The 24,192-nt window shown below is 43.3% G+C and overlaps 3 protein-coding genes across 6 annotated transcripts; 2 read left to right on the forward strand and 1 right to left on the reverse strand.

The window, feature by feature from the left end:
* The first annotated feature begins 15,921 nt into the window (after window positions 1–15,921).
* Window positions 15,922–17,061, forward strand: LOC108152606. Of its 2 annotated transcripts, XM_017282068.2 has the most exons (3): window positions 15,922–16,103; window positions 16,187–16,418; window positions 16,480–17,061. In XM_017282068.2, exons 2-3 carry the CDS (start codon window positions 16,232–16,234, stop codon window positions 16,854–16,856), a joined length of 564 nt encoding a protein of 187 aa, XP_017137557.1. In that variant the 5' UTR covers window positions 15,922–16,103; window positions 16,187–16,231; the 3' UTR covers window positions 16,857–17,061. The 2 variants fall into 2 exon arrangements, with proteins under 2 accessions (XP_017137557.1, XP_033242694.1); XM_033386803.1 differs by lacking the exon at window positions 15,922–16,103 and having other exon boundaries at window positions 16,161–16,418.
* Window positions 17,062–17,064: 3 nt separating this feature from the next.
* Window positions 17,065–19,757, reverse strand: LOC108152605 (C-factor). 2 transcript variants are annotated; one of them, XM_017282066.2, is made up of 3 exons: window positions 19,351–19,757; window positions 17,788–17,839; window positions 17,065–17,725 (listed from the first exon to the last, which is right to left on the reverse strand). In XM_017282066.2, exons 1-3 carry the CDS (start codon window positions 19,474–19,476, stop codon window positions 17,160–17,162), a joined length of 744 nt encoding a protein of 247 aa, XP_017137555.1. In that variant the 5' UTR covers window positions 19,477–19,757; the 3' UTR covers window positions 17,065–17,159. The 2 variants fall into 2 exon arrangements, with proteins under 2 accessions (XP_017137555.1, XP_017137556.1); XM_017282067.2 differs by lacking the exon at window positions 19,351–19,757 and adding an exon at window positions 18,488–18,541.
* On the forward strand, window positions 18,961–23,681 carry LOC108152604 (thioredoxin reductase 1, mitochondrial). 2 transcript variants are annotated; one of them, XM_017282065.2, is made up of 4 exons: window positions 18,961–19,171; window positions 21,641–21,983; window positions 22,047–22,273; window positions 22,334–23,681. In XM_017282065.2, exons 1-4 carry the CDS (start codon window positions 19,156–19,158, stop codon window positions 23,218–23,220), a joined length of 1,473 nt encoding a protein of 490 aa, XP_017137554.1. In that variant the 5' UTR covers window positions 18,961–19,155; the 3' UTR covers window positions 23,221–23,681. The 2 variants fall into 2 exon arrangements, with proteins under 2 accessions (XP_017137554.1, XP_017137553.1); XM_017282064.2 differs by lacking the exon at window positions 18,961–19,171 and adding an exon at window positions 19,940–20,546.
* Window positions 23,682–24,192: the final 511 nt, after the last annotated feature.

The raw sequence follows: 24,192 nt of genomic DNA on the forward strand, positions 1-24,192 counted from the left end.
ATTTCAAAAGCGTTGAAGCGCCTGCAAATTATTTAGATATAGTTGAAGGGCTTCCGACGTTTGTGAAACAAATTTATTGATGGGCTTGGGATTCCCCCTTATGTTGTGTGGAACCAATCAGTAGTACTTTAAGAATCTATCTTGCTTTATCTGAATACATTTCTTACACAATTTATGGACACTCTTTATCCTGCATACATCTTAAGAAAAGTCCCTCTACCTACTGTTTCTACGAATAGTTTTCAGAGTTCAAAGGGACTATATTTATTTTTGTGTAAGTAGTTTTATCTGTTGTATGTATTATCCTTGTCCATATGTAAATAAGTAATCTTGTCGTTGCATAGTTCTTAAAGAACACCACGAAAACACCTATTTAAAAAAACTGTGGTTCGATCCAATACCACTATGTGGAACATAAGCGGATAAAAGAAGCCTGAGGGCACCAAGATGATGCCGGTGCTTCCCGTGCCTCAAGAATATGGGCATCTCTGTTTGGATATTATTAAGTTTTTACACCTTACATATATTTTTGTATCAACACCCAGAGAAAAAATACCCGAAATTTTAATATTTGCACTTAAATTTAAATATTTATGCCACTAGATTGCATTAAAATTTAAGTGCTTTCACTTTTATTTTGAAAGTAATATACACATAAGTTCACTGTATTTTTATTTGAAGTCCGAATATCTAATCTAAATATGGGTGTGTTTCTATATACTATGACACGTTTCATTAGTTGTATTTGTGTCTGTATTGTGTAGATTAATGTACCTCTGTAATAAACATATCTTCTCGCATTATCATATTTATCTATTGTTACTCATGAACTTTTGTATCTGGTATCTAGTATCTTTAAGATTGTTTCGACTTACATATATACTTTGCCCTATCCATCTTCTTCCTATATCGTTTCTCACAAAAAAAAATTTTATAAATCTTCCATCCTAGGAGTATCCTTCCCATTTTGATGACGGCTTGCCACACACCAATGCACCGACACAACCACATGCATCTGCATGCACAGACACAGATACAGACACAGTGTATTTGCACTAGTTTCACCAATGACGTCATCGTTTCCACAGTTTCCCACGTCATCAGCAGATGCTGCAGAAGAGTCACCAGCAGCTGCGGCGGCGAGGTCAGGCCATGCAACATGCAACATGATGCTGGAATCTATGTACATATGTACGCCCGTATAAGAATGGAATGGAAAAGGCGCCTAATTGATAGATGGTCCAATAAACTGAGGTCAATCAGGGCACAATCCCAGTCCTGCCTCCTCAGCCCCATCGTACTTCTATTCTGGGCCTGTACGTCATTGGTCTTCATTAGCCAGAACCCTTCTGCCCCCAGCATTCATATCTACCAGCAGCCGAAGGACATGCTCGAGAACGTTGCTTATGCTGATGATGGGGATGGTGACTGGGGCACAGCGTAGGGGTGGTAGAGGGTGGTGCAATGGGTCCATTCAGTGGTGCTGACGTTTGTCGCGGTCTCCGAGAGGCAAGACCCATCCCCCTTTCCAGCCGCCTTAGAACCGCCTTGAAATGCTGCAGTTTTGTGAATGAAATTCTTCAGCGTCATCAATGAGCCTGCCGCCGGGGATGAGTTGGACGGGATTTGATTTGATTGGAATCGAATGGGAAAGAGGGAGTGAAAATGGGAGCGGCAGTTGGAGGACTGCAGGTGCAAGCGCGTTTGGAATGACTGCTGTAAAAAACCCAAATAAATTGTAACTGTGGTGGCCATGTGCATTGTCCCCATCCGGCGGGATTTTGGATTATGGAAATTTTTGACTTTTGCCCTATAGCTCGTTCAGGAATTATTCACAAAAGTCAGAGGAGATTCTAACAACCGGAGCATGATTTGATTTGCGGGACTTATCACCACGGATACTATGGACGCAGGTCGTCTCAAAAAAAGCATCCAAGTAGTTAATGATAATTTTAGTGTTTAGAGTAACGAATTTAAGGAGGAATCAAAAGAGAAATCCGATTCCGATAGACGAAAGACGATATACGTACGTAGATACAAGTGATTTTGGCACCGACCTCGATTCCTGGAGCTTATTTATCGACTATAACTACTCTTTTTATGTTTAAAATATAATTCACAATAGATATAAACATGAATTTAATAAAAAGTCTTATTATATTATATAAAAAATTTATATTAAATCTTAATTTGAAAACATAAACAAATAAATATAATACAGCATATCAAATTTGTAGGAAATATTCTTAATTCTTAAAATATTAAATTTAAATATAAAATACTAGAGGAGGCTTGCCCCTGTACACTGCCTCGTTCGTTCGTACCGATATGAGTGAAATGTCGGATGACGACCCAAAGCTTGTTTGTATGATAGAGATATATTTATTTTAAACTAGCGCTGTGACGCACATTTTGGTTGCACGGATAAAAAATGAGGATAACTCAATTGATTGTTTTGTAGATGGAGAATAATGTCTGCAGTTTGGAACTGATCTCCAACTATGACCATTGCCTCATGGCCTACTACGGCTGAAATAGAAAAAAATCGATTATTTCGCGCTCGCAGGTGGGATTTCCTGACAAACACGAACAACTGAAAAAATTTGAGAAAAATCGGCCGCTCAATTGATTTTATTATTATTATCTTTTTTTTGTATAGTTTGTATGTGCGTGTCAGCAAGGTCAAAGAATTTTGAGGGGGATATTATTTGGTTCAATTATCTGTCCCGGTTTCTAGGGTAGCCGATATGCCGCTCAGCTCCGGAGATCCTGCGCTGAAATTTACTCTGGAACGTCATGATCCTCGGAATTTTAGTTTTGTACTTCCAGCCGTACTTCCGTACTTCCAGTTAGGGGCTAATATGGCCTTGTAGATCATGACTTTGATGAAATCCCATACAATTCTCACTGCACTTTTATATATATAGATGTAAAATATGTCTAAATCAAATATTTTTGTATATTAAAAGTAAGTGAAACTCTTTTTTGTACAACCTATAATTTTTGTGCAATTATAATTATTGGTATGAATTGTAAATCTAAGTTTAACTTTTCGATTCTCATGGCACTCGGTGTGAAGTGAATTGAAAACATTGAAAGCATACTTACCTGTAATTTGTAAAATTTATTTAGCAAAGGAACTTTTGTTAGATTTTAATTCTGAATGTCTTATTGCCCTCAATTTCCTACTATATACAATGTATTAAGTATATATTCTAAATATTAATTATATATTTAAACTTACAATAAGTAATGAAGTAAGTAAATTAAGTAATTTTTGAAACGTCTCTCCATTGAACTTACAAAATTTCTATATATGTATGTCCGTCTGCACAATACTCGTACCCGTAGCCATTCCTTTCCAGGAATTTATAATTTTACTCTTTTTCGCAGGCAACATCTTGGAGTTCAATTAGTCAGAAGAAAACTCGTGGCCTAATTTGATTACGGGACTTATCACCATGGATACAAGTACTAGTACGAGTACTCGAACTCACACTCGTACTCGTACTGTTTGCTGACTGGTTAATTGGCTGCAGGTTGTGTCTGGGCGTGGGCCTTGTCACAAGAATGTGTGAGGTTAGTTTCAAAGTTTATGAAACAACATTTACTATAAAGAAAAGAGGGAATGTGTTACCGACTATCGACATAAAGATTCCAAGTCTCTCACTCTCCAACCAAACATAAACCTCTCCAACCAAATTCAATTGTTTTCCACTAAAGTTTAACTCTCCTGTTGCATCTCCTTGGTTAATAACGAACAGCAAAGCAATGCAAAATATGTATTGTGTCTCGGCAGTGAAAATTCAAGTAATGTTTGGCAAAGAAAGCATCGCTACTGCCAATCCCTACAGCAATTTTCTCATTCCCTCCCAACGCGACTTCGAAGTGAAAGGAATCTGAGGAGCTCCTGCCTCTCTTGTGGCCTGTTTTCAATGCAGGACTTATCACCATGGATACTGCGGGACGCTGGCGAAGGCATAATTGGCTGCAGGTGGTGCTCCTGCAACGCGCTAAGCTTCTAGCTTTCGCAGGAAAAAAATAAGAGCTTATGGAAAATAATTTGATACGCAGCCAAACAGCAAGTAAAAAGGACAAACTATGTAATTTTTTTTTAAATTTAATGCAAACTACGCAGCGAATACTCGTAAAAAGTGAATTTACCTGCAGCAAATGACTTGACAAGTTCTTCATAAATGTATGGTCCATTGTTTAATTGATAGCTCTTAAAGATACCATATCATTTTAATCAATTTTCTATGAGATTGGATAATTTTTATAAGCGTAATTTTATTGCATCATTTCATACAATTCTTTTAAAGAAAAAATATTTATGTCTCGTAACAAGAGTTTTGTAGTTCGACTAATGCAGAGCCCTCCGGACCCTAATGGAACATCCTGGCATTCTTTATCGAGGATGTTTTTGGATCTCTTGATAATACGAATGGATTCAGGGATGGTTAAAGCGTAAGGTCGTCCTACGATCTTCGAGCTTTATGGTTTTGAAGATCTTTTGAGTAGGTGAACGAGCGCCGAATGGAAGTCGGTATCTCTATTTGCAATTTCCGCACATTTAGCTTTAGATTGCCCTTGATTGGGAAAACGCATAATGATTGTCCTCTGGGATTCTGTGGATTATTTTTTCTTACCTCTAATTTTTCTAATTTCTAGATTAAATATTGGACATTCCACATCACTAAAACTAAGCACGAATGCTTGTCCAAAAAAAAAGACCATATGGTAAAATTACAAGAACATGGCTCATTCAAAAGTGCTAAATGCTAAGACTGCCAATACTTTATCTAAAAAACTGTATGCAGTTTATGCAATAAAATTACCGTTAAAAAAATAATCCAATCTTATAGAAAATATATTAATTTATCGGATACAATTATTTTTCTTTTGAAAACCGCGATGAAGCTCTTAAAAAAACAGCAAACGCAGAAGGTATTGCTGTGCCAGCACTTAAGTCCTGCACTGTATATGTATATTTAGATCTTCATAATGTTTAAGCTTTGCACTATCTCTAAAAATAATAAATGTGAACCCTTATTGCTCTATAGATCCTTTAGATAAGTTATGAATTTTTGAGATCAGTTTGTATTGGAGAACTACATATATAAAATGATAAAGTCATTGTAAACATATGGAAATACATGTGATAGAGGTCTCTCAGAGAGATGATGCATCAGTGAGGTACTGCTGTGTGCTGTCTTCCCTGTGTCGGTGCCAAACGGCAGCCACCTGCATTCACTAGCAATCGACAATCGACGCATTCCAACAAAAATATTCGTGTACATTTGTATATGCAATACATACATACATATATCCACCGATCTGTATAATGAAGTTCCCATCTATACAGTCTTCCCATCGCACAATATTTGTAGACACATATACGCAAAAATCTAGAATGAAATCCATGCATCGCACAGAAGCACATAGGATCTCGGGCACATAGACTCGCATGTGTGTGGGATATGTCTTCAGATATGTATGTATATGGCAGATATATATACTACTCTAAAGTCTATATAGACGCCCATACAATGTATATTTGGCACAATCAAAAATACGCCTGTTTTTCACTTGTTTTTCCTCTGTGACTCTCACAGTTGTGGTTTCTCTCGGCTTTTGGCAACGACAACAGGCTGCTGGCTGCTTGTCTAAAGATATAGTCAACACATAGTCTCCACATCGCAAATCCTACTTCCAGCCCTCCCCCGTGGCAGACAGAGACCGCAACCAACCCCGCCGCCTGGCTGCCAGCCTTGGCCATGTTGTACGAGAGAAAGTATTTTGGATTTGGATTTTTGGATTGCCCTCCGGGTGGCAATCATCATCATTCCTGCGGTCCCCTGGATTCATTCCGCATCTTGCAACTGCATTCCACTTGTTTGGCTTAGGAACTCAACTTCAACTTTTGGTTTTTGGTTTTTGGGTTTTTGGCTTCTGGCTGACCCGGATTTATCTTTTGGGTATTCTTGACACCGAGTAGTGTACTAAAAATAAATACGAAGGTCGGCCCCTAATTGGCCAAGAGAGGGGTGTGGTGTGGGGTCTTATATTGGTGTCTCGGAGATACGGAACCAAAGGTCAAAGTGTCAACTGCAATAGCAGCAGCAGCGGCAGCGGCAGCGGCAGCGGCAGTAGCAGCGTTAGTGGCAAAGGTACCACCGACAGGTACTCGGAACGGATCGGCTTCCTTTGGCCTGCACTGTGCTGTGGCTCCGGCTCCGATTCCATTCATCCGTCCGCTAAAGTTGCAACTGCGCCGTACGAGAGGCAGAGAGTGCCCAGGCATGTGCCAGAGGGAGTGTCAAACAGGTGTGCAGCGGGAGTCGACGTCATTGCATCTGCATGGATTCCGGACCCAGACCTAGACCCGAACACAGACACGGATCAAAACCAAACCAACGTCCAAGCCAAACAACAGCAGCGCACATACATATGCAGCGCTGCTGTGGCATGCAGCCATGCGGCACACACATTTCGATTCAATGGAAAATGAAAACTACAATGGCTTTTTCTGTCGGAGAGATTTATTACTCAAATGCCACCATCTCATGTCAAATTTGAAGGAATATTGATTGATATTGAGAAAAATCGGATAGTAAGAAGAAAAATAAGAATTTTATATTCGGTAAAAACATAGTGAAATAATTTATAAAACTATATTTTAATGCATTAAAACGCCTTTTTAATACTTCCCATACTTAATACAAGTATGAAACTTTAAAGTAAATAGAATATAACACATTTTAGTTTACATTTATTGTATATACATTTAATCTAAATTTAAGTATATATATTTTAATTAAAACAAAAATATATATTTTTTTAAATATGCTATATATACATATCAATCAAATATTCAAATGAAGATTAATATAACATTTTTTTTTTATAATTTCCACTCTCGGAGCAAATCTATTGCAATTTCCTTTTTTCTCTGGGTGTTTGTTCACAGTTTACAGATGGATTCTGAACATATCTACATTCTCAATCTTATTTTAAACAATACTTTTCAATTGGATGTGAATCCATTTCGCACTAATCTTTATTAGCATTCAATACAAATTGCATGGAAATTCCGTTTATTTCGGGAACATTTTGGTTCCTTTTTTTCACCACTGTGCAGCTATGGTGGTGGTGTCTGCGCCTCTTGCCGCACCTGTTTGGGTTGCCGCCGCCCATCGTTTTGGGGCTGCTGCGCGTGGAGCTTCTGCTAACACAGTGACCCACTGCCGAGGCCAGCAGCTGAACGGCAGCGAGGACGGGGACGGGGACGGGGACGGAGAGGGATGTAGTGGCGGCAGAAAGCGAAAGCGGGAGTGACGTCATAGCTGGCATTCATTCACAGGATATGAGGCAGCACAAATTTGGGGGAAGGCAACGTTAAAGCTTGCTTGGGGTGCGGCGCCTGTTGCAAGGTGAGGCAGAACAGAGCAGGGCGGGGCACGACACGGCCCAGCAGCCGAGGACAAGCAAAATGTTAAATTTCATTGAGAAAATGGCTGTGCCCCCCAGTCCCTGCCCCCACGCAGCCCCGACCCCCAGACATTATCTGCAAAGGACACTATGTGCGACATTAGCCTGCGATGCTGCCTTTGCCTCTTCTACTGCTACTGCCGTTGCTGCCACTGGCCATGCCTCTACTCTGCTATGGCACTCGGCTGCTGCTCTGCCACGACTGCTGCCTGCTGCCTGATGCCTGCGTCAGGCGCTTCAAGTTGAGCCTGGTTATGGTTTACATTCGAGGCAACAGCATATGGCAAAATCAGTCGCAAACTCGTCTCCAAGCCAAACAGTTCGGAGCGGCTCTGGCCCCAGCAGCAGCAGCAGCAGCAGATGGAAGCCACAAAAACAGATGGACCCAAACAGAAGTTCTCCATTCTCAAGTCACAAAGTCCAGGACAGAAAAATCCTCCAACCTTCAATTGTGATTTGAAGCAGAATTGACTTGGCGCCAAAATAAGTTTTTCCCCTATTTTTTTGTGTGTTAAAAGTGCTCAAACAAACAGAGTAAGTCCTGAATGAATTGAAAGTGAAATAAAAAGTGACATAGAAACTGAAATAGAAAGGGAAATTAAAATTCCTGGAAGCCATCTAGGAGCCTGTTCTACGTGCGAGTTCCACCATGCAAGTTTTGAGCGTATATGAATCCAAAAACTTGACACGTTGAGCTCGTGCGTGGTGCAGCCAAATCATCGCAGCGTATCCACCAGAACTACTCGTAGAGCCGGTATTGAAGATGATGATTTGATCACATAAGTAGCATTTTGGGATTAACCAAAAGCGTTCTCCCTTTGAAGAGTCACCGCAGACTCTTGGAAGTACGTTTTATTTCCAAGTATATAGGATTCAAATGTTGAGAAATGCTGAAGATGACTATACAAAACGGTCTAAAATAATTTCTCATAATATTTAGTTCCCGATATCCATAAACAATAGAAATTCAAGCACATATAATATCATATCTACATATATATCTGTGCGTTTAAAGTGACTAAACTTACAATATTATTATTATATTATTATTATTATTATTATTATTATTATTATTATTATTATTGTTATTATTATTATACGTATACTATATTATATTCACTTTTCTTTTTTCTACGTGTAGAAAATACTTCAAGCCAAGGACCTCTGAAAGCATCCCCTGCTCATAGTTGAGTTTTTAAGAGAATGCGAAAATTCGAACGTCCCTTAGAGTCCCAGCTCTATAGTCTTATCAGAGATTTCTCCAACGCTCTTTAGAGCCCAAGCTCTTCCACTTCAAAAAAGGATTCCTTCCCACAATTTGGTCTGTATTTTGGCACAATTTTTTTCCGGGGCCTTACTTTCTTGAACTATTATACAAACTTAACCAGAGAACAACCTATACACCATATACATACACGAGCTCTTATTACAGTATTTATTTAATAAGGGGACTTCCACGTCTTCCCCACCCACACCGATGTGATGCCTACTTTCAGGGGCAGCCTCAACATTGTTGATGTTGTTCTTCTTATTTTTTTTTGTTTGTTGTTGAAGTTCGAGACGATGTCATTAGAATACACGAATAAGAATAGGAATACCACCAAAGATGAAGATGCAGATGCAGGGATGGCTGTGGGTACGTCTCTAGGGATGTGGCACCCACTGTGTGGCGGAAGCCAGCAACATGTGACGCGTCTGCAGAGGCCATTTACCCGCCGCTTTTGCTGACGTCATAGTCCGCGTGAGGCCGGATGCTGGCGCTGCCACTGCTTCCGATTCTGCCTCTGGCTGCCATCGGGCTTGCAGACCCAGTAACCCAGTGCCGAGTTGACACGAACTCTGACCGAAGGCACAGGCGCGAGGCGGAGGACGGGGAGACGAGTATAGAGACCCAGCGAAAAGCACTGACAGAAAAACAGAGGAAAAGGCAAAACAAAAAGGAAGAAACAAAACGTCTGCACCGTCATTGCCTGGCAGGGGCTGTGTCTGTTTCATAAATTTTTGGGGCATCTATTTTTAAAACAGCCTCGCAACTGCCTCCCCGCCTGTAGCACTCTCTCTTGCACCCCTTTTCTGGTCTCCCTATACTTTCATTTTTTCGGTTTGCTGGCAGGATTTTTCGCAATCATTTTGTTGTATTTTTTTGCTCTCTTCAAAAGGAGAGTACAGCGACTTAGACCACATGTTTGTAACATACAAACGACAGTTTGTGTGTAGATTGTCTGTCAGATTTATCTAGTCTGTATAAGATTTTGAATCATCCTAAAACAAATAGCTTAAGGTAAGAAAAGGTCCCAAACTGCCATAGCAACTCGTAGGAAAACGGGAAAAAAGTGTATATTTTTTCCAACGACGTTTATTAATTATTATATCCCAAAACATAAGAATATATTCCTTGCAATTCAACAAGTTGTAGTTCGATATGTGTCTCTTTATATAACAACCAATTAAGACCTATATAACATTGAAACGCTGCAGGGTATTCAAAGCCTCGGCCTTTCCTCCCTTTCATTGAGTGTCTTCAAGTACTGTGACGTAGCAAAGAAGGTCGCTGCTCCCTGGACTCTCTCTATGGTCTTGTTGCCTCGTAGATATCTGGCTCTCGGTTTCTCTGCAAAGGACACGTGTGACGCGTTCGCAGGTATGTACAGGACACGAGTGTACCATGCACTATGGGTAAGTGTGTATTTGACTGGGAATAATTGAGAGGGCGGAGTGTGCACATTACCCCGTTATTGCATGAATATTGATTGAAATCAACTTGGACAAGTGCTCCCAGTACTCACTGTACTCCCAGGCTGACAGCAGGGCCTTGTGTGTGTGGGGCCTTGTGTGGAGCAGCGGTGGCAACTATATGAATTCTATGGCAGACAACAACAATCACAGCTCAATGTAAACTTTATATTATGTTCAAATTTCTTTCGGCTTAATTAAATATTCAATTCAATTCAATTACTCAAGCAAAGACGGCAAAAGCAACAAGCAACGATCTGTGTTCCGATTCGATCTTCTCTTTTCATTTGTTCTTCTGTTTTTCTTTTTTTAATTTTCCTTAGTCATTCCACTAAAACACATCTGCAATCTTGAATTTCCTCTTCGAATAATTTCTTTGCAACCACAATTTATAACCCATATCTTTTCAAATTCAAAGAGTAGTCTTCTTAATCTCCAATTACTCTATAACTTTCTCCACTAATAATTTCTTTTTACAATTATACACAAAGTTTAGTTTTTTTTATCATCCAGTTCATTGTAAATATGTACAATCTACAAGTTTCCACGAGTCCCTTTTCTCTCTTTTTTTCAAATACAATTTATAATGGTCTTTAAACAAATACAATATTTTGCACAAAAGACTATATCTTTTTATTATAATTTTTTTGTAAAGAATATAACCATAACCATAGCCATTATGTTTTTTTAAAGAATATAACCATAACCGATTGCCTTATAGATACATTCCTCAGCATACGACTAATTCCATCTCTTTTCAAATACAATCTACAGCCTTCCAAAACTATTAAACTCGATTTATATTTATTTAATTCTCGTTTTATTGACCAAATCTTATCTCTTTCCTAAGAACATCCATAGCCCTCATAAAATTCCATCTATATTTGTCTGCTTGGGGTTTTCCTCTGAATTTGCTTGCTTTTGAAGCATACCAACAGGGGCCGGCCGCATTGCAACATTGGAGATAGTGAGTGATTCTGGCCAAAATCAATTTTTCAAAAATTGTTCAAATTATATAGTTTTAACCGCCACATATATGAAAAACACATTGATATTAAATGTTAACAGCGGGAACCACTGTTCACTGGTCAGCTGATCTCTAGCTAGAAGCTTATTCTGTTAACACTGAAATTTGTTCTTGCAACTTTAAAGTACTATAAGGTTTAAAATTAAACAATTTAAGAAAAAATTGTACAATGCAGTTTCATCATAGGGTTTTTTAATAAGTTTTTTGGCTTCGCACAGTAGAAATTGGTCTCATATTTTTTGGAAATGTTTAATAGCTTAACGAGTATATTTTTGTAATGAAATTGAGTCCTTGAAGATGTGTACACAATGAGTCCAACCTATTCAAAGCATAAGATTTAATTTTTGTTAAAATTCATTATATATTAAAGGGCTCTTTTGCTCACTTTCTCTAATATTGAATAGTTTAGGCCAAATCAAAGGGTTTCAAATTCAGAGTTGATTACCATGTTGAACGCAGTGACGACATAAAATGAAAATGATCAAGCCACATTGCGAAAAGAAAGCATGCCGATTGGCTGAGCTCTTACACAATTTGACAAATTGCAAACAAAATAGGACCCGTTGGGCGGCTGGCATTGCCTGTCTAAAAGTGCTAAGCGCAAAGAAAAGGAGCTGCAGAGCGGTATATAAGCCGCGAAACGTAAAATTACTAATTCAAGCAGCGAGCGCAGCTGCGTAAAGCCACGGGCAACTCGACCTTGCATATGTTCTAAAAGTGTTGGCCATAAGTCCAGAAAAATCCAAATCCGCTCGAAAGACTTTGAGCCAGCCGCCAGACAGCTCCAAAATGCCTGGTAACTAGGCACTATCTCTCCTTTCGGACCAGGGTTTTGACAAAGCGACAATATTGTTCAATTATTAATTAAACAAAAAACAATATGTATCCACTACACAAGTACGTTGCTAATCAGAAAAAAATCTGTTATCAAGCGATAGCTTAAATAGTTCAGACAGAGTTAAAGAGGATCAGAGGGCCCAGCGGATTAGTTTCGATGAGCTTTCCGACGATCAATTTAAATTTTCGTGGGATTAACAAAAGGTGTGAAAGTAAACATATTATTAAAAATAATACTAATTTTTGTTTATTTCAAATTATTTGTAAGGCGTGCCACGCCCAATGTTACTAATTATAACCTTCTACACATGTTCCTAAACTTTAAGCTTGGAAGCAATATGAGCTGCAAATTGAAATGCAATTTCCAAATTTAAAACGAGGGGGAACGTTGTGAGTTGCTGCGGAGACCGCAACTCTACATTTATACCCGATACTAAGTCAGTATGGCTCTCCACCGGCAGACGCCGCTAATATTAAACGACACGACAAAGAGTGCGTGCGAGAGAGACAGAAAATCAGTCTGAGCGTGACGTCGGGCGCTGCGTAACAACTGCAAATTGATTTGTTCCTATTGGCTATAAAAATGATCCGATCTGATCCAGATTCAGGAATCTGATAGATATGGTCATTATCTATGATTCTGCGTTTTTAGTTTTCTCGAATGTGCAATATTGTGGATGCAACAGATTTTCGTCTTTTGTGTGGGCGGAAGGGGGTGGGGCGAAATTTTGAAACAAACTCGTCTCGGTCCGATATATTAGGAGTGTGGATACCAAATTTGGTTGCTCTAGCTTTTGTAGTCTCTGAGATCTAGGCGCTAATGTTTTACTCTAAGCAAAGCCGCCAATGCTACGTGTGTGTTAGAGAGAGACAGGGCGAGAAAAAATGAAATTGTTTTCTTGATGCTGGCTATAATAATAATACGATCCAATTCAGATTCCGCAGTCTTAAAGATATGGTCATTCTCTACAATTCTACGTTTTTGGTTTTTCTCATATCTTTAAAATTGTGGATGCCACAGATTTTCGTCCTTTGTGGGGGCGGAAGTGGGCGGGGCGAAGTTTTGAAATATTTTTGTAGCAGTGACATATGACAGAAGTCTGGATCCAAAACATCGTTGCTCTAGCTCTTATAGTCTTTGAGCACTAGGCGCTGAAGGGGACGGACAGACGGACGGACGGACAGACGGACAGACGGACGGACGGACAGACAGACAGGGCTCAATCGACTCGGCTATTGATGCTGATCAAGAATATATATACTTTATGGGGTCGGAAACGATTCCTTCTGGACGTTACACACATCCACTTTTACCACAAATCTAATATACCCCAATACTCATTTTGAGTATCGGGTATAAAAAGGAGCTGCCACGTCCATTTTTTTAAAGTGCCTTCTTCTTAATATTATAAACTCATATCAAAAAACTAAACCAAAAATATCTTTTAGTTTGGAAGAGTATTAATTATTGCCACTAAAGTTGGGAAAATTTCCCATAGTGCATTGGTTGGAAAGCAATGACTTATGTATATGTATGTATATGTATGTGGAAAATGCTTTAGAAATTATGGTTTCCCCAAGACGGCAATCGACTGATCGCCTCCGATGGCCTGCTTGCCGCAGACAATCTGTCACTTGATACGCGCTGCTTAAGCTCTAGGTTTGGTGTTACCTTTACCGTTACCTTTGTTGAGATTCCCCATACTCACACACCCACCCACTCCTACACACACACACACACGTACGAATCCACACGCACAGAAAGAAACACCCCACCCTCAACCCGTGGTAGAGCTCCCTTGTACGGGCGCTGGCCAACGAAGCATTCCAAGCCCCGGGACCGAACTGGACCGGACCTCCTGCGCCCCTGGGGATGCCATACAAGTGCGGGGGCAGAGCAGGTGGAAAAATGTTATTTAATTTTTGTAACGCCCTCGTGTAATGGTGAATGGGAGATGGGGGATGAACAGCATGGGGTTTCCTCAGTGATTGTGTGTGTTCCCCACGCTCGCTGCTAGCCATTCCAGTTGCAGGTGCATATCTCCATACGGATCATATTTCCAATTGGGCTTCGGCTTCAGCTTTGGCTCTGGATCTGGCTCTGGCTGGCTTTGCCTTTGGTCAAAGTGTCAAGCACCCCGTGGGGCGGCAGTGTCGGGGCACAAAACCTGCCTCAATGTCTGGCTGTCTGTAGCACTTTTGGAAATGTGCCGCGTTCTTTTTTTTTTACTTCGATTGACTTCTGCCGCTCAGCTGCTCCTGCCGGTGCTGCTGCTGCTACTTCTGCTTTTCCTTTGTAGGTTTTCAAAGAGGACGGCCCCTGAAAGTAGGCAGCAGTTTTTCCGTTCCGATTGGGACACACACAGACACCAAGAGGCCCTAACAATATTACACGCACACATGTAAGTCTTCGTCCGTCCGTGTTTTTTGTTGCAGTTGAAAAAACTTAAACAAGTCCGAGGGATGCGACGACGCAGTCGGCAACGGCAGCAGCAGCAGCGTCGACAGCGGCAGCGTGACAGTGGTTCCAACTGCAACTATAAAAGCCGTGCGACAGCCAGAACAATGTCTCAGTGAAACACCGTTAATTAAGCGACAACCATCCGGAAGAGCAGCACCCTCCAGCAGCAGCCACAGCCAGAGACATAGAGCCAATCCCTGGTCAATTCCTGACAGGACAGCTCCCAACAGAGCCTCTTACATTTTTTTTTAAGTTTTCTGTGTGTGTTTGAAGTGCTATAAGGATGTCCCGGAAGGCCGAAATATTATCAATTAACGTAGCGGCGATTAAATTGGACTTGCAAAAAGGAAAAAGGAAGCACACGTATATTCAAAAACGTATTTAAATTGATTGATTTAAATAAAAAAGAAGCGAGGAACAGCTGGCGGAGGCCCCATCCCAAACCGCAGCCGGCATTCTGGAAATCAAATATTCAAAACGTGCTCAGCCCCTGCCCTCAGAGACCAATTACCGATGGGAGAGCGAGTTGGGAACTTGATGGCGCTAACCCCATAACTAGCCTGGAACTTTGAACATATGTTGGGGTCATCATCATCATTTATTCATTCAACATTCGGCAAAATCCCCGTTTCCCAATTGCCAGTCCCCAAACCTGCTCCCAAGCCAACTCCCACTCGCAATCCCCAAACTTATTTCCATTTCAATTCCCAGTGATTCAGTGCATATGTAATTTAGCTCGATCGGTACTTATTGCAGCTGCTGGCCACTGCACAAGATTAGATTTAAGACTCTTGTGCGTGTGACAGCGGCTATTGTAAGAGGCCATATAAGCATCAAAACTAAACAAACAAAAAAGGAAATTGAACGCCTAATGCAATCGATGAGTGTTGGGTTGCTTCAGTTTCATTCCAAACGAGGTGCATAAAGTGCCCAATGGGAAGCCATACAAAGGCATTTGACAATTTTGCCTACTTTCCATCCCACAAATCCCAACAATTTTAAAAAAGTCTGGCGCATTGGCCTTGCAAATGCAATGAAACCGTAACGAACTAATCGAATTAACGCGACGACTCAAACATTTCGATAATTTTTCTATTAGATCGTGGTAGTTTGAAGATAACGCCTCTTTCGATAATTGTGCTTTTGCTGTCTTCAGGCTTATATTTCGTGATTCTTACCACCTTTCGGAATCTTTAAAAATATAGACTATATGAAATATAGAAAAGACGAAAGAAAACATGTTAAGCAAGCGCATCCACAGGCGAATTCGTTCGTCGAACAAATTTATTCGTTTCGATTTTTGAAAGACGAGACGCTTTAGTTGATTTACTCTCTACTCATGATTGCGTTGTGTGCAAACGGGGTATTACTCTTGTTATTTCGAAACGGTCACACTGTCTCTAATATTACAAATTACGCAGAAATAAAAAAAAAACACTATTAAAATAAAAAAAGGCAAAAAACTGTACAAGGCAGGCATAAAGATGCTTATTTGCATCAAGATGCAGCCTATTAAGTAAGGGGAAGGATGGAAAAAGTGTTCTGGTTGTGCGAGTAAGTTTGTTGTGCATCATACTATGATAGACAGACCCAACAAATTGCTATCGATAGACTACACATTTTCCACAACATTACAGACAAAAATCTATCAAAAAGTCCAGGAAAAAACATATTCAACAATAATGAATAACTCGAACGGGTCCGAACCACGACGGCAGGGGCCACCAGCAGCGGCTGTGTCGCCCCGAGTGACTCAGTCGTTGGCGCAGTTTGATGCGGAGATTGAGGAACAATTACGACGACAAGTGCGCGTCCAACAGCCACCGCTGCCAGTTGGACCGAGCGTGGTGCCCAATGGTGCCTTTCCTGGTAAGAAATCGAGCGATGATCGATTCAACTTGCAGCAGGTCCTAATCCTCCACCCCGACAGGCTCCCTCACACCTGGGTGGAACGACCCACCACTACTGAACCACGACTCGGTTCTGGGTAATGCCAACAGTCGGCGGCCACGCATAGATCCACGTCGTCGCGCGCCCTACCCCATCGAGGGCAATTCAGGACTCTTTTTCCCAAACCCGGAGGCAGGCGGTGCTGAGCCCTCTTCTCGCCCAACAGCCATGGTAATGCCGCGTCAGCTGCCACTGCCCCCTGACGCAACCAATGGCGCTGCACACCACGAGCCCGATGAGGGTACAGTACCAACCCGTGGACGGCCCGCATCAGGCAATGCCGCGTCCAGAGTGCCCACAGCCGTGGTGCCACCTCGCATGAAGAAACCCAATCATGCAAATTTACCACACTTTTAGATCGTAATCAATTGATGTATCATAGAAATTTCAAATTCTTGTGTGTAAGCATTCGCAAACTGCGGTAGAATGCATTTAGGGATTACACATACGTCGTTAAACTCCCGTTTCCGACACCTCCCCAGGACCTACGTCAGGATGACACATCAATACTCCCTTCTGTAATCCAGTAGAATGCACGTAAAAATATACAACTCTAATCATACACTAACGCTGTCTTCCCTTTACTTTATTTAACAGCTATTAACAACAACAATAAGGGTCAACAAGGGATATAACATGCAAAGGCACTATCACCGGTCATCACCAGGGCAGCTGAGAGCCATCGTAGTTCATGAAGCCACCGTTGTGCTGTTCGTTCAGTTTGCAGAGGGTCTGGATTATTTGGTTGGTGCTCGTGGGCACGTCCAAGGGGGCGCTGCTGCCGCCCATGTCGGTGCGCACCCAGCCGGGATGCAGGCTGATGCAGAGGATTTTCTGCGGATACAAGTCGATGCTCAGCGACTTGGTGGCCGCGTTCAAGGCGGACTTTGATGTACGGTAGCCATACATGCCGCCATCCGTGTTTGACCCAATAGAGCCCAGCACGGAGCTCATGTTGATGATAGCGGCCCGACTTACGCCCATGGGTTCGCTGCCGTTCGCCTCGGAAGCCTTCTTAAGCAGCGGCAGACAGGCCTTGGCCAGCATGATGGGCACCACGGTGTTGGTGTGCAGGGTATCTAGGATGTCCTGTGGCCTGGTGGCACCAATGCGCACAGACTTGGGGGCCACCCCAGCGTTGTTGAAGAGCACATTGAGGCCTGCACCCTTGGTTACGACCTCGATCTCGCCGATCAGTTTCTCATAAGCATCGAAGTTTTTCAAATCTGCAAGAATTGTTTTTGTATTGTTTGTGGAATGTTCCAGACTATGGCGACTGTCCTCTCACCGATCTCCAAGATGTGTATGTTCGAGTGCTTCTTGGCCAGATCCTCCAGTTCCTTTAAAGCGAAAACATTAGAAGAAGTTTATTATCTTGCTAAGGGCTGCTAATGGTAGATACCAGTTTACAGATGTAACGCTATCGAGATTTATATGGACATACATGAATAGGTCAAAGACATTTTAATCCGAGAAGAAATCATTGTTCAAATCCGCTTGAAAAACATAACTTTAACATAAATTGAAGGAAATATGGTATACAAATGTCCATAACCTAGATGAAGTCGGTTCACAAACGATGAGTGTTCAAGCTACATGCAAGTATGATAGGGATGTAAGGATATGGTGTTTTAACAAAATGGCCCAATAGTCTTGATATGATATGCCAGTTCAATGCAACCAAGAAATCTAAAGCAAACGATAATGAAAACATTCAAAGCGCTGCTGAAAATAAAGCAATTTCTAAAACTTCCAGGTCACCTACTCAATCAGTATGATGGTTTTCTCGTTCTTTTCCTTATCTTTTAGGACCACATCCTTTTTATGTGCAAGGGATTACGTTTACATCCTTGTCACTCATTCTCTTTCAAACAATTTCTCATTGTCGAGCACCAAGCGTATTCAGCCGATAGTATTGATAGCCGTTTCATCAGAACAATTTCCCTACAACAATGAGATTTCATACACATTTAATTTACGTTTTTTACCGTTGGAAACATCCAATTTGTATAGACAACATTCTGCATAAATCGTGCTGTCAAGCTTCACTAAATTCTCTTTCGAAAAATTCCACTTTGGGGCTTTCGATTTTTATCGCATGTATGTATATATATTTTACATGTAGCAAATGTGTCGAAGCTATTGTTGTTTGCAACATTGCCGAAGTTGATTTTGCAATAAATTTGCGAGGTGAATTTCTCACTGAAGAAGGTCTCCTTTGGGGTGTACCAGTCCAGTTGTAAGGTGTTCACCACAGATTGAGAAATGAGCATTCCACCCTTGGAAAAAAGTTTTTGTCATCCTTGGCTCCAATGAATGCAGAAAGAACGATATTCGAAACGACTTGGAAATTCTAATTTTTCTCTAACTTATCGATGGTCGAAAAAACCATAGATCTATCGCTCAAATTTTAAAACCATCGATATTATCGATAGTACCAGCGATGTTTTTGCAGCCCTAAACACTAGTACAAAAGCTATTGCAAAAAGGCTTGCGCCGCTTATTTCCCATTTGCGTTTCGCTGTCAAGAGTGATAGATAGATCTTAATAACTGCTATTTCTTCCGCAATCTTAAGGTATTATTTTGCGTGCACGTCTTTTGCTGATCCTGTCCCTTGGCCTGAATTATTTGGACAATCTAACGACGATACAAAAAATGGCGCCCGTGGAAGGTGAGTGTGAAAGTGTGGAGTAAACTGGAGAGAATGACCACGAATTAGTGGCCGTCATGTTTGTAGTTGTTGTCTGTCTGTCTAGTTATATTGTCATTTGTGTAGTTTCTTGGGATATGAGTCATGGAGGGGGCAACTATGACTTGACGAAATGAAAAATAAATCAAGCGAGTACTCACCACTGCCTGTGCCCGGCTGCGACATGTGGTGAAGAGATGCTGTGGCGGCTGAGGCAGGCTGTTGAGGGCCTTGACCAGGCCCAGGCCCAAGCCACGGTTGCAGCCGGTTATCAGAATGGAGTTCATCTTGCCCTTCTGCCCGTCGTCGTCGGTCTTCGGCTTTGATGATCAGCGTAAATCTAATCGTGCAGTGGCGGTCCACACTAGAGATTAGGGCTATGGGCCACAATAAAATGTGCGACACTGGCGGCAAACACAGGCTGAATGCTAGGGCTGGGCTCTAAGCGGCTTGGACGTCTGTCTGGCTCGATGGATTTTGCCAGAACAACGTTTCTGGTCGCTTATCTGCTTTCCACACTTGAGTTTATTATCGTAACAAAAAGTCATTTGACGGCCGCCGGAGGCAGCTGACAGTGTTGCCAACCATCCTGCCGAAGTTATCGATACCACGAAGTCCATTTTTCCCTTTTTTTTAGGTGGATGCAGTTCTTCTGAAAAGGAGACATACAATGCTAGCAACCCTAAAGCGGACAACTGTTGCGCTTCCAATTGGAATTAATGGAGATTTGTGCAAGTTCTTGCCGTGGCCCTCTTGCTGTCTCAGTTGCCGCTGCCGTCATCTCGAACGCTCTATCGACGTTTCTCTTTGCTCGTCGCATTCGCATCAGCGGTGCGCACTCTCGCCGCTCTCTCCTATGTCTCGCTGTTACGTAGCCCGCTATCGGCGCCTCCGCCTACCCACTAGATTCGTGGCATTCCAACAGCGACGTGTTTTCTGTGTTGTTCCACCGTCGCTCGACCAGAAGGCGTTCTACAGCTTTTGCAAAGTTCGCTAATTGTTTCTGGAGAGAGATAGATCCCTCCGTAAGACATGTCGCTCACCCTGTGGAACTCGAGATTCTCGGTGACGTTCGTGCGGCAGTATGCGACGATATTCACGTCTGGCTCTGTTGCCACTAGCATTCTACAAAACAAGTTCACAAATTCAAGTATCCTGAGTTTTCATAACAACGACAAGCCAAGGCAGCGAACATACACGATGCAGAGCAATCGTCAGGGGAATTCACAAATGACCGCCACCACAGATACTGCCAACATAGGCGGTATAGGAGCAGCTGCCGCTGCCCCCCAGCATCCACACTGCGACAGGCAGACGATGTACGATCATCAGCCCAATCGTCAGCAGTCCTCTAGAGGTAAGAAGAGGGGTACACAGAGATTGATTGTACACAGACCTCTCCTTGTTGTCAGGCAGTTGGCAGCGCGATAGACCGACCCTTTCAATGTATATGGCTTATGCAATAACAGTTAGTCCCAACCCCGTTACCCCTCATACAAATAAGCTTATCGCATTTCGTACTCCCGCACGTAGAGCGGCAAAAGGTTTATGCCGGCAATCGTTTCGACAATCTGCAAAGTCATTGTGGAGGGCACTAACAGCTTTCCAAAAATCTATGGAACTCATGTGCATATGTACATATGTACATGCATAGGTACGGGTACAGGTACACATTTACCCATACATTAATTTCACAAGACTCTCTTTAGTGTGACCCTTTGCTGAGCCAACGGAACTTTCGAGAATCTCTTGATCTCTCTCTCTCTGGGTGTGATTTCACCATCATTTGTGCATGCTATTCCTTATCGTCATAACAAATGAATAGTTGCATCATCATTGGACTTCGTCATCGTCACAAACATCAACAATTGATTGCAATGTGACGACAAATGTGGTTTTAAGATCGGGAAACAGATAAACCGGGAATACGGGGGAAAACTGATATCTGCTTGGGGGCTGTGGCTGTGCCCGGGCTGCCAACTGTTGTCTTGTGGTCTTGCCTCTGGCTTCAAAAGCGATTGCCATTACGATTACTGGGCTGTAACCATGGCAGTCCCCAAAGGGCCAAAGCAAATCGCAGGGGGCGGCGTTAGTACATGGCAAGGGCGTGCCACAGATGATTGCTTCAATTTGATTTGCCTGGCATGTGGGCCAGGCCGAGGACAGGGTCAAGGCGTGGCTATCTCTGAATTGCATCTAAGCAAAGACTGGGTAAAGACGTTTGTTCAGTAAGGACTCTGCCGCGGATCCTGTCTGGACATGCATCTTTTCGATTTTGTGCCCGCTTCCGTGGCCGCCGGAGAGCCACCTCATGAGCGGAGCGTCTACCGCTCGGCCTACATCGACATACGCCTGCGTCGGGATCTACCAATGGCCCAAGGAGGTGCTATCTTTAAATATCCTTCCGACCCGATTGAAAACACGATTCTCTTGGCATTCCTCCCATTGCAGGTACTTATGACTACGACCTGGTTGTGATTGGCGGCGGCTCAGCGGGTCTGGCCTGCGCCAAGGAGGCCGTCCAGAATGGGGCCCGTGTAGCCTGCCTGGACTATGTAAAACCCACGCCCATCGGGACCAAGTGGGGCGTTGGCGGCACCTGCGTCAATGTTGGCTGCATTCCCAAGAAGCTGATGCACCAGGCCTCCCTGCTGGGCGAGGCTGTCCACGAGGCAGCCGCCTATGGCTGGAATGTGGATGACAAAATTAAGCCCGACTGGAGCAAGCTGGTCTCCTCTGTGCAGAACCACATCAAGTCCGTCAATTGGGTGACTCGTGTGGATCTGCGCGACAAGTAAGTGGACCCTGCCTGCCTGTGCCCCACAATCTATCTAATCACTAATCTTTATTTTCCCAGAAAAGTGGAGTATATCAATGGTCTGGGCTCCTTTGTGGACAGGCATACCATGGTGGCCAAGCTGAAGAGCGGCGACCGCACAATCACCGCCCAGACATTCGTTATTGCCGTGGGCGGACGTCCCCGCTATCCGGACATTCCCGGAGCCGTCGAGTACGGCATCACCAGCGATGATCTGTTCAGTCTGGACCACGAGCCCGGCAAGACTCTGGTTGTGGGCGCTGGCTGTAAGTAGGATATTTGATGATTCCTTCCATCCGCTCTAATCCTTCTCTGTTTTCACACAGATATTGGCCTGGAGTGCGCTGGCTTCTTGAAGGGGCTCGGCTACGAGCCCACTGTAATGGTGCGCTCGATTGTGCTGCGTGGTTTTGACCAGCAGATGGCCGAGCTGGTGGCCTCCTCGATGGACGAGCGCGGCATTCCCTTCCTGCGCAAGACGGTGCCACTTTCGGTGAAGAAGCAGGACAACGGCAAGCTGCTGGTCAAGTACAAGAACACGGAGACCGGCGAGGAGGGTGAAGACACCTATGACACCGTACTCTGGGCCGTGGGCCGAAAGGGGCTGGTTGAGGATCTGAATCTGTCCAACGCTGGCGTTACCACATTCAAGGACAAGATCCAAGTGGACACAAAGGAGGCCACCAATGTGGCCAACATCTTCGCCGTTGGCGACATCATCTACGGCAAGCCCGAATTGACACCTGTGGCCGTTCTGGCCGGCCGTCTCCTGGCCCGTCGCCTTTACGGAGGCTCCAACCAGCGCATGGACTACTCGGACGTGGCTACCACCGTGTTCACGCCCCTCGAGTACGCCTGCGTGGGTCTCAGCGAGGAGGATGCCGTCAAGCAACACGGCGCTGACGGAGTGGAGGTCTTCCACGGCTACTACAAGCCCACGGAGTTCTTTATTCCCCAGAAAAGCGTGCGCTACTGCTACTTGAAGGCCGTGGCCGAGCGCACCGGCGACCAACGCGTCTATGGTCTCCACTATTTGGGACCCGTTGCCGGAGAGGTCATCCAGGGCTTTGCCGCCGCCCTCAAGTCCGGCCTGACCATCAACACCCTGATCAACACGGTGGGCATCCATCCGACCACAGCCGAGGAATTCACACGCCTCAGCATCACCAAGCGCTCCGGCCTGGACCCCACGCCGGCCAGCTGCTGCAGCTAAATCTGCTCTTGCCCCCGAAAGAGACCCCTGCAGCCGGAGGGAGACACCGCCTTAGCCGTCGCTGCCCGCAACCCGCAAATTGAATTGAATTGAGTTGTTGTTGCCGCGGCCCAGCGATACAAAGTTTACGTTTCGTTTAAGTTTCCACACAATTAATCCCCCAAACACACAATAGCCTCAACCTACGCCTTTGCCGATCCCCTTTCTCTGGGGCAAAGATACACAGGATACAGAGAGAGAGAGAGAGCGGGGAACGGGAACCGGGGCCCTGGAGATGGTGACCGGCGGAAGCCTGGAGGCCGCCGCAAGGGACCCCAACACCTTCTCCCTCCTGTTACCCGTTGACCTGTCCCATGCCCCACAGTTGCACTCAAAATTTTGAATTTATGTTAACAAATTATAGTACCCCATGAAAAACACTATCTGTATGGTAGGAAAATATAATTTTTCACCCACAATCAGAAGATGTCTTATTGTTTTGTTCAAGCATATATGTTCTAGCATATAAAAGGATCTAAAGATCCACATCTAGTATTGGGACTTGGTGGATTCCACTCCACGGAGCTGCAACTGTCTTTTAAAAATATGGAAAGAGGCAAAAAAAACACAGATCGGGATAGTATCTATCTAGAAATAACCCCAATATCCAATTACATTTGGATGGCTGCGACACAATCCATGCAATCAGCGGGTATCCTTTGGTATGCATCGGATAATTATTGCATGCATTTCTGCATGCCCCAATCCAATTTAACATACATATGTCGACATAGGCTCTAGAGCACACCTGAAAACCAAACAATAAAGGTGGATCCCTTGATCAATGACTCCTCAGACAGTAATTTTATAGGAGGTCACTCAGTTATTGGTGAGCCTTTCAGACCTTCTGGAATAAGTGAAGCCAGACCAAAAATGAATGGACATTTGGGGATTAAAGGTGGAATTACTTGTGGCAATCAAAAATAGGGGCCC

The sequence above is a fragment of the Drosophila miranda genome, chromosome XR (genome assembly GCF_003369915.1).
Source record: "Drosophila miranda strain MSH22 chromosome XR, D.miranda_PacBio2.1, whole genome shotgun sequence".
Lineage (NCBI taxonomy): Eukaryota > Metazoa > Arthropoda > Insecta > Diptera > Drosophilidae > Drosophila > Drosophila miranda.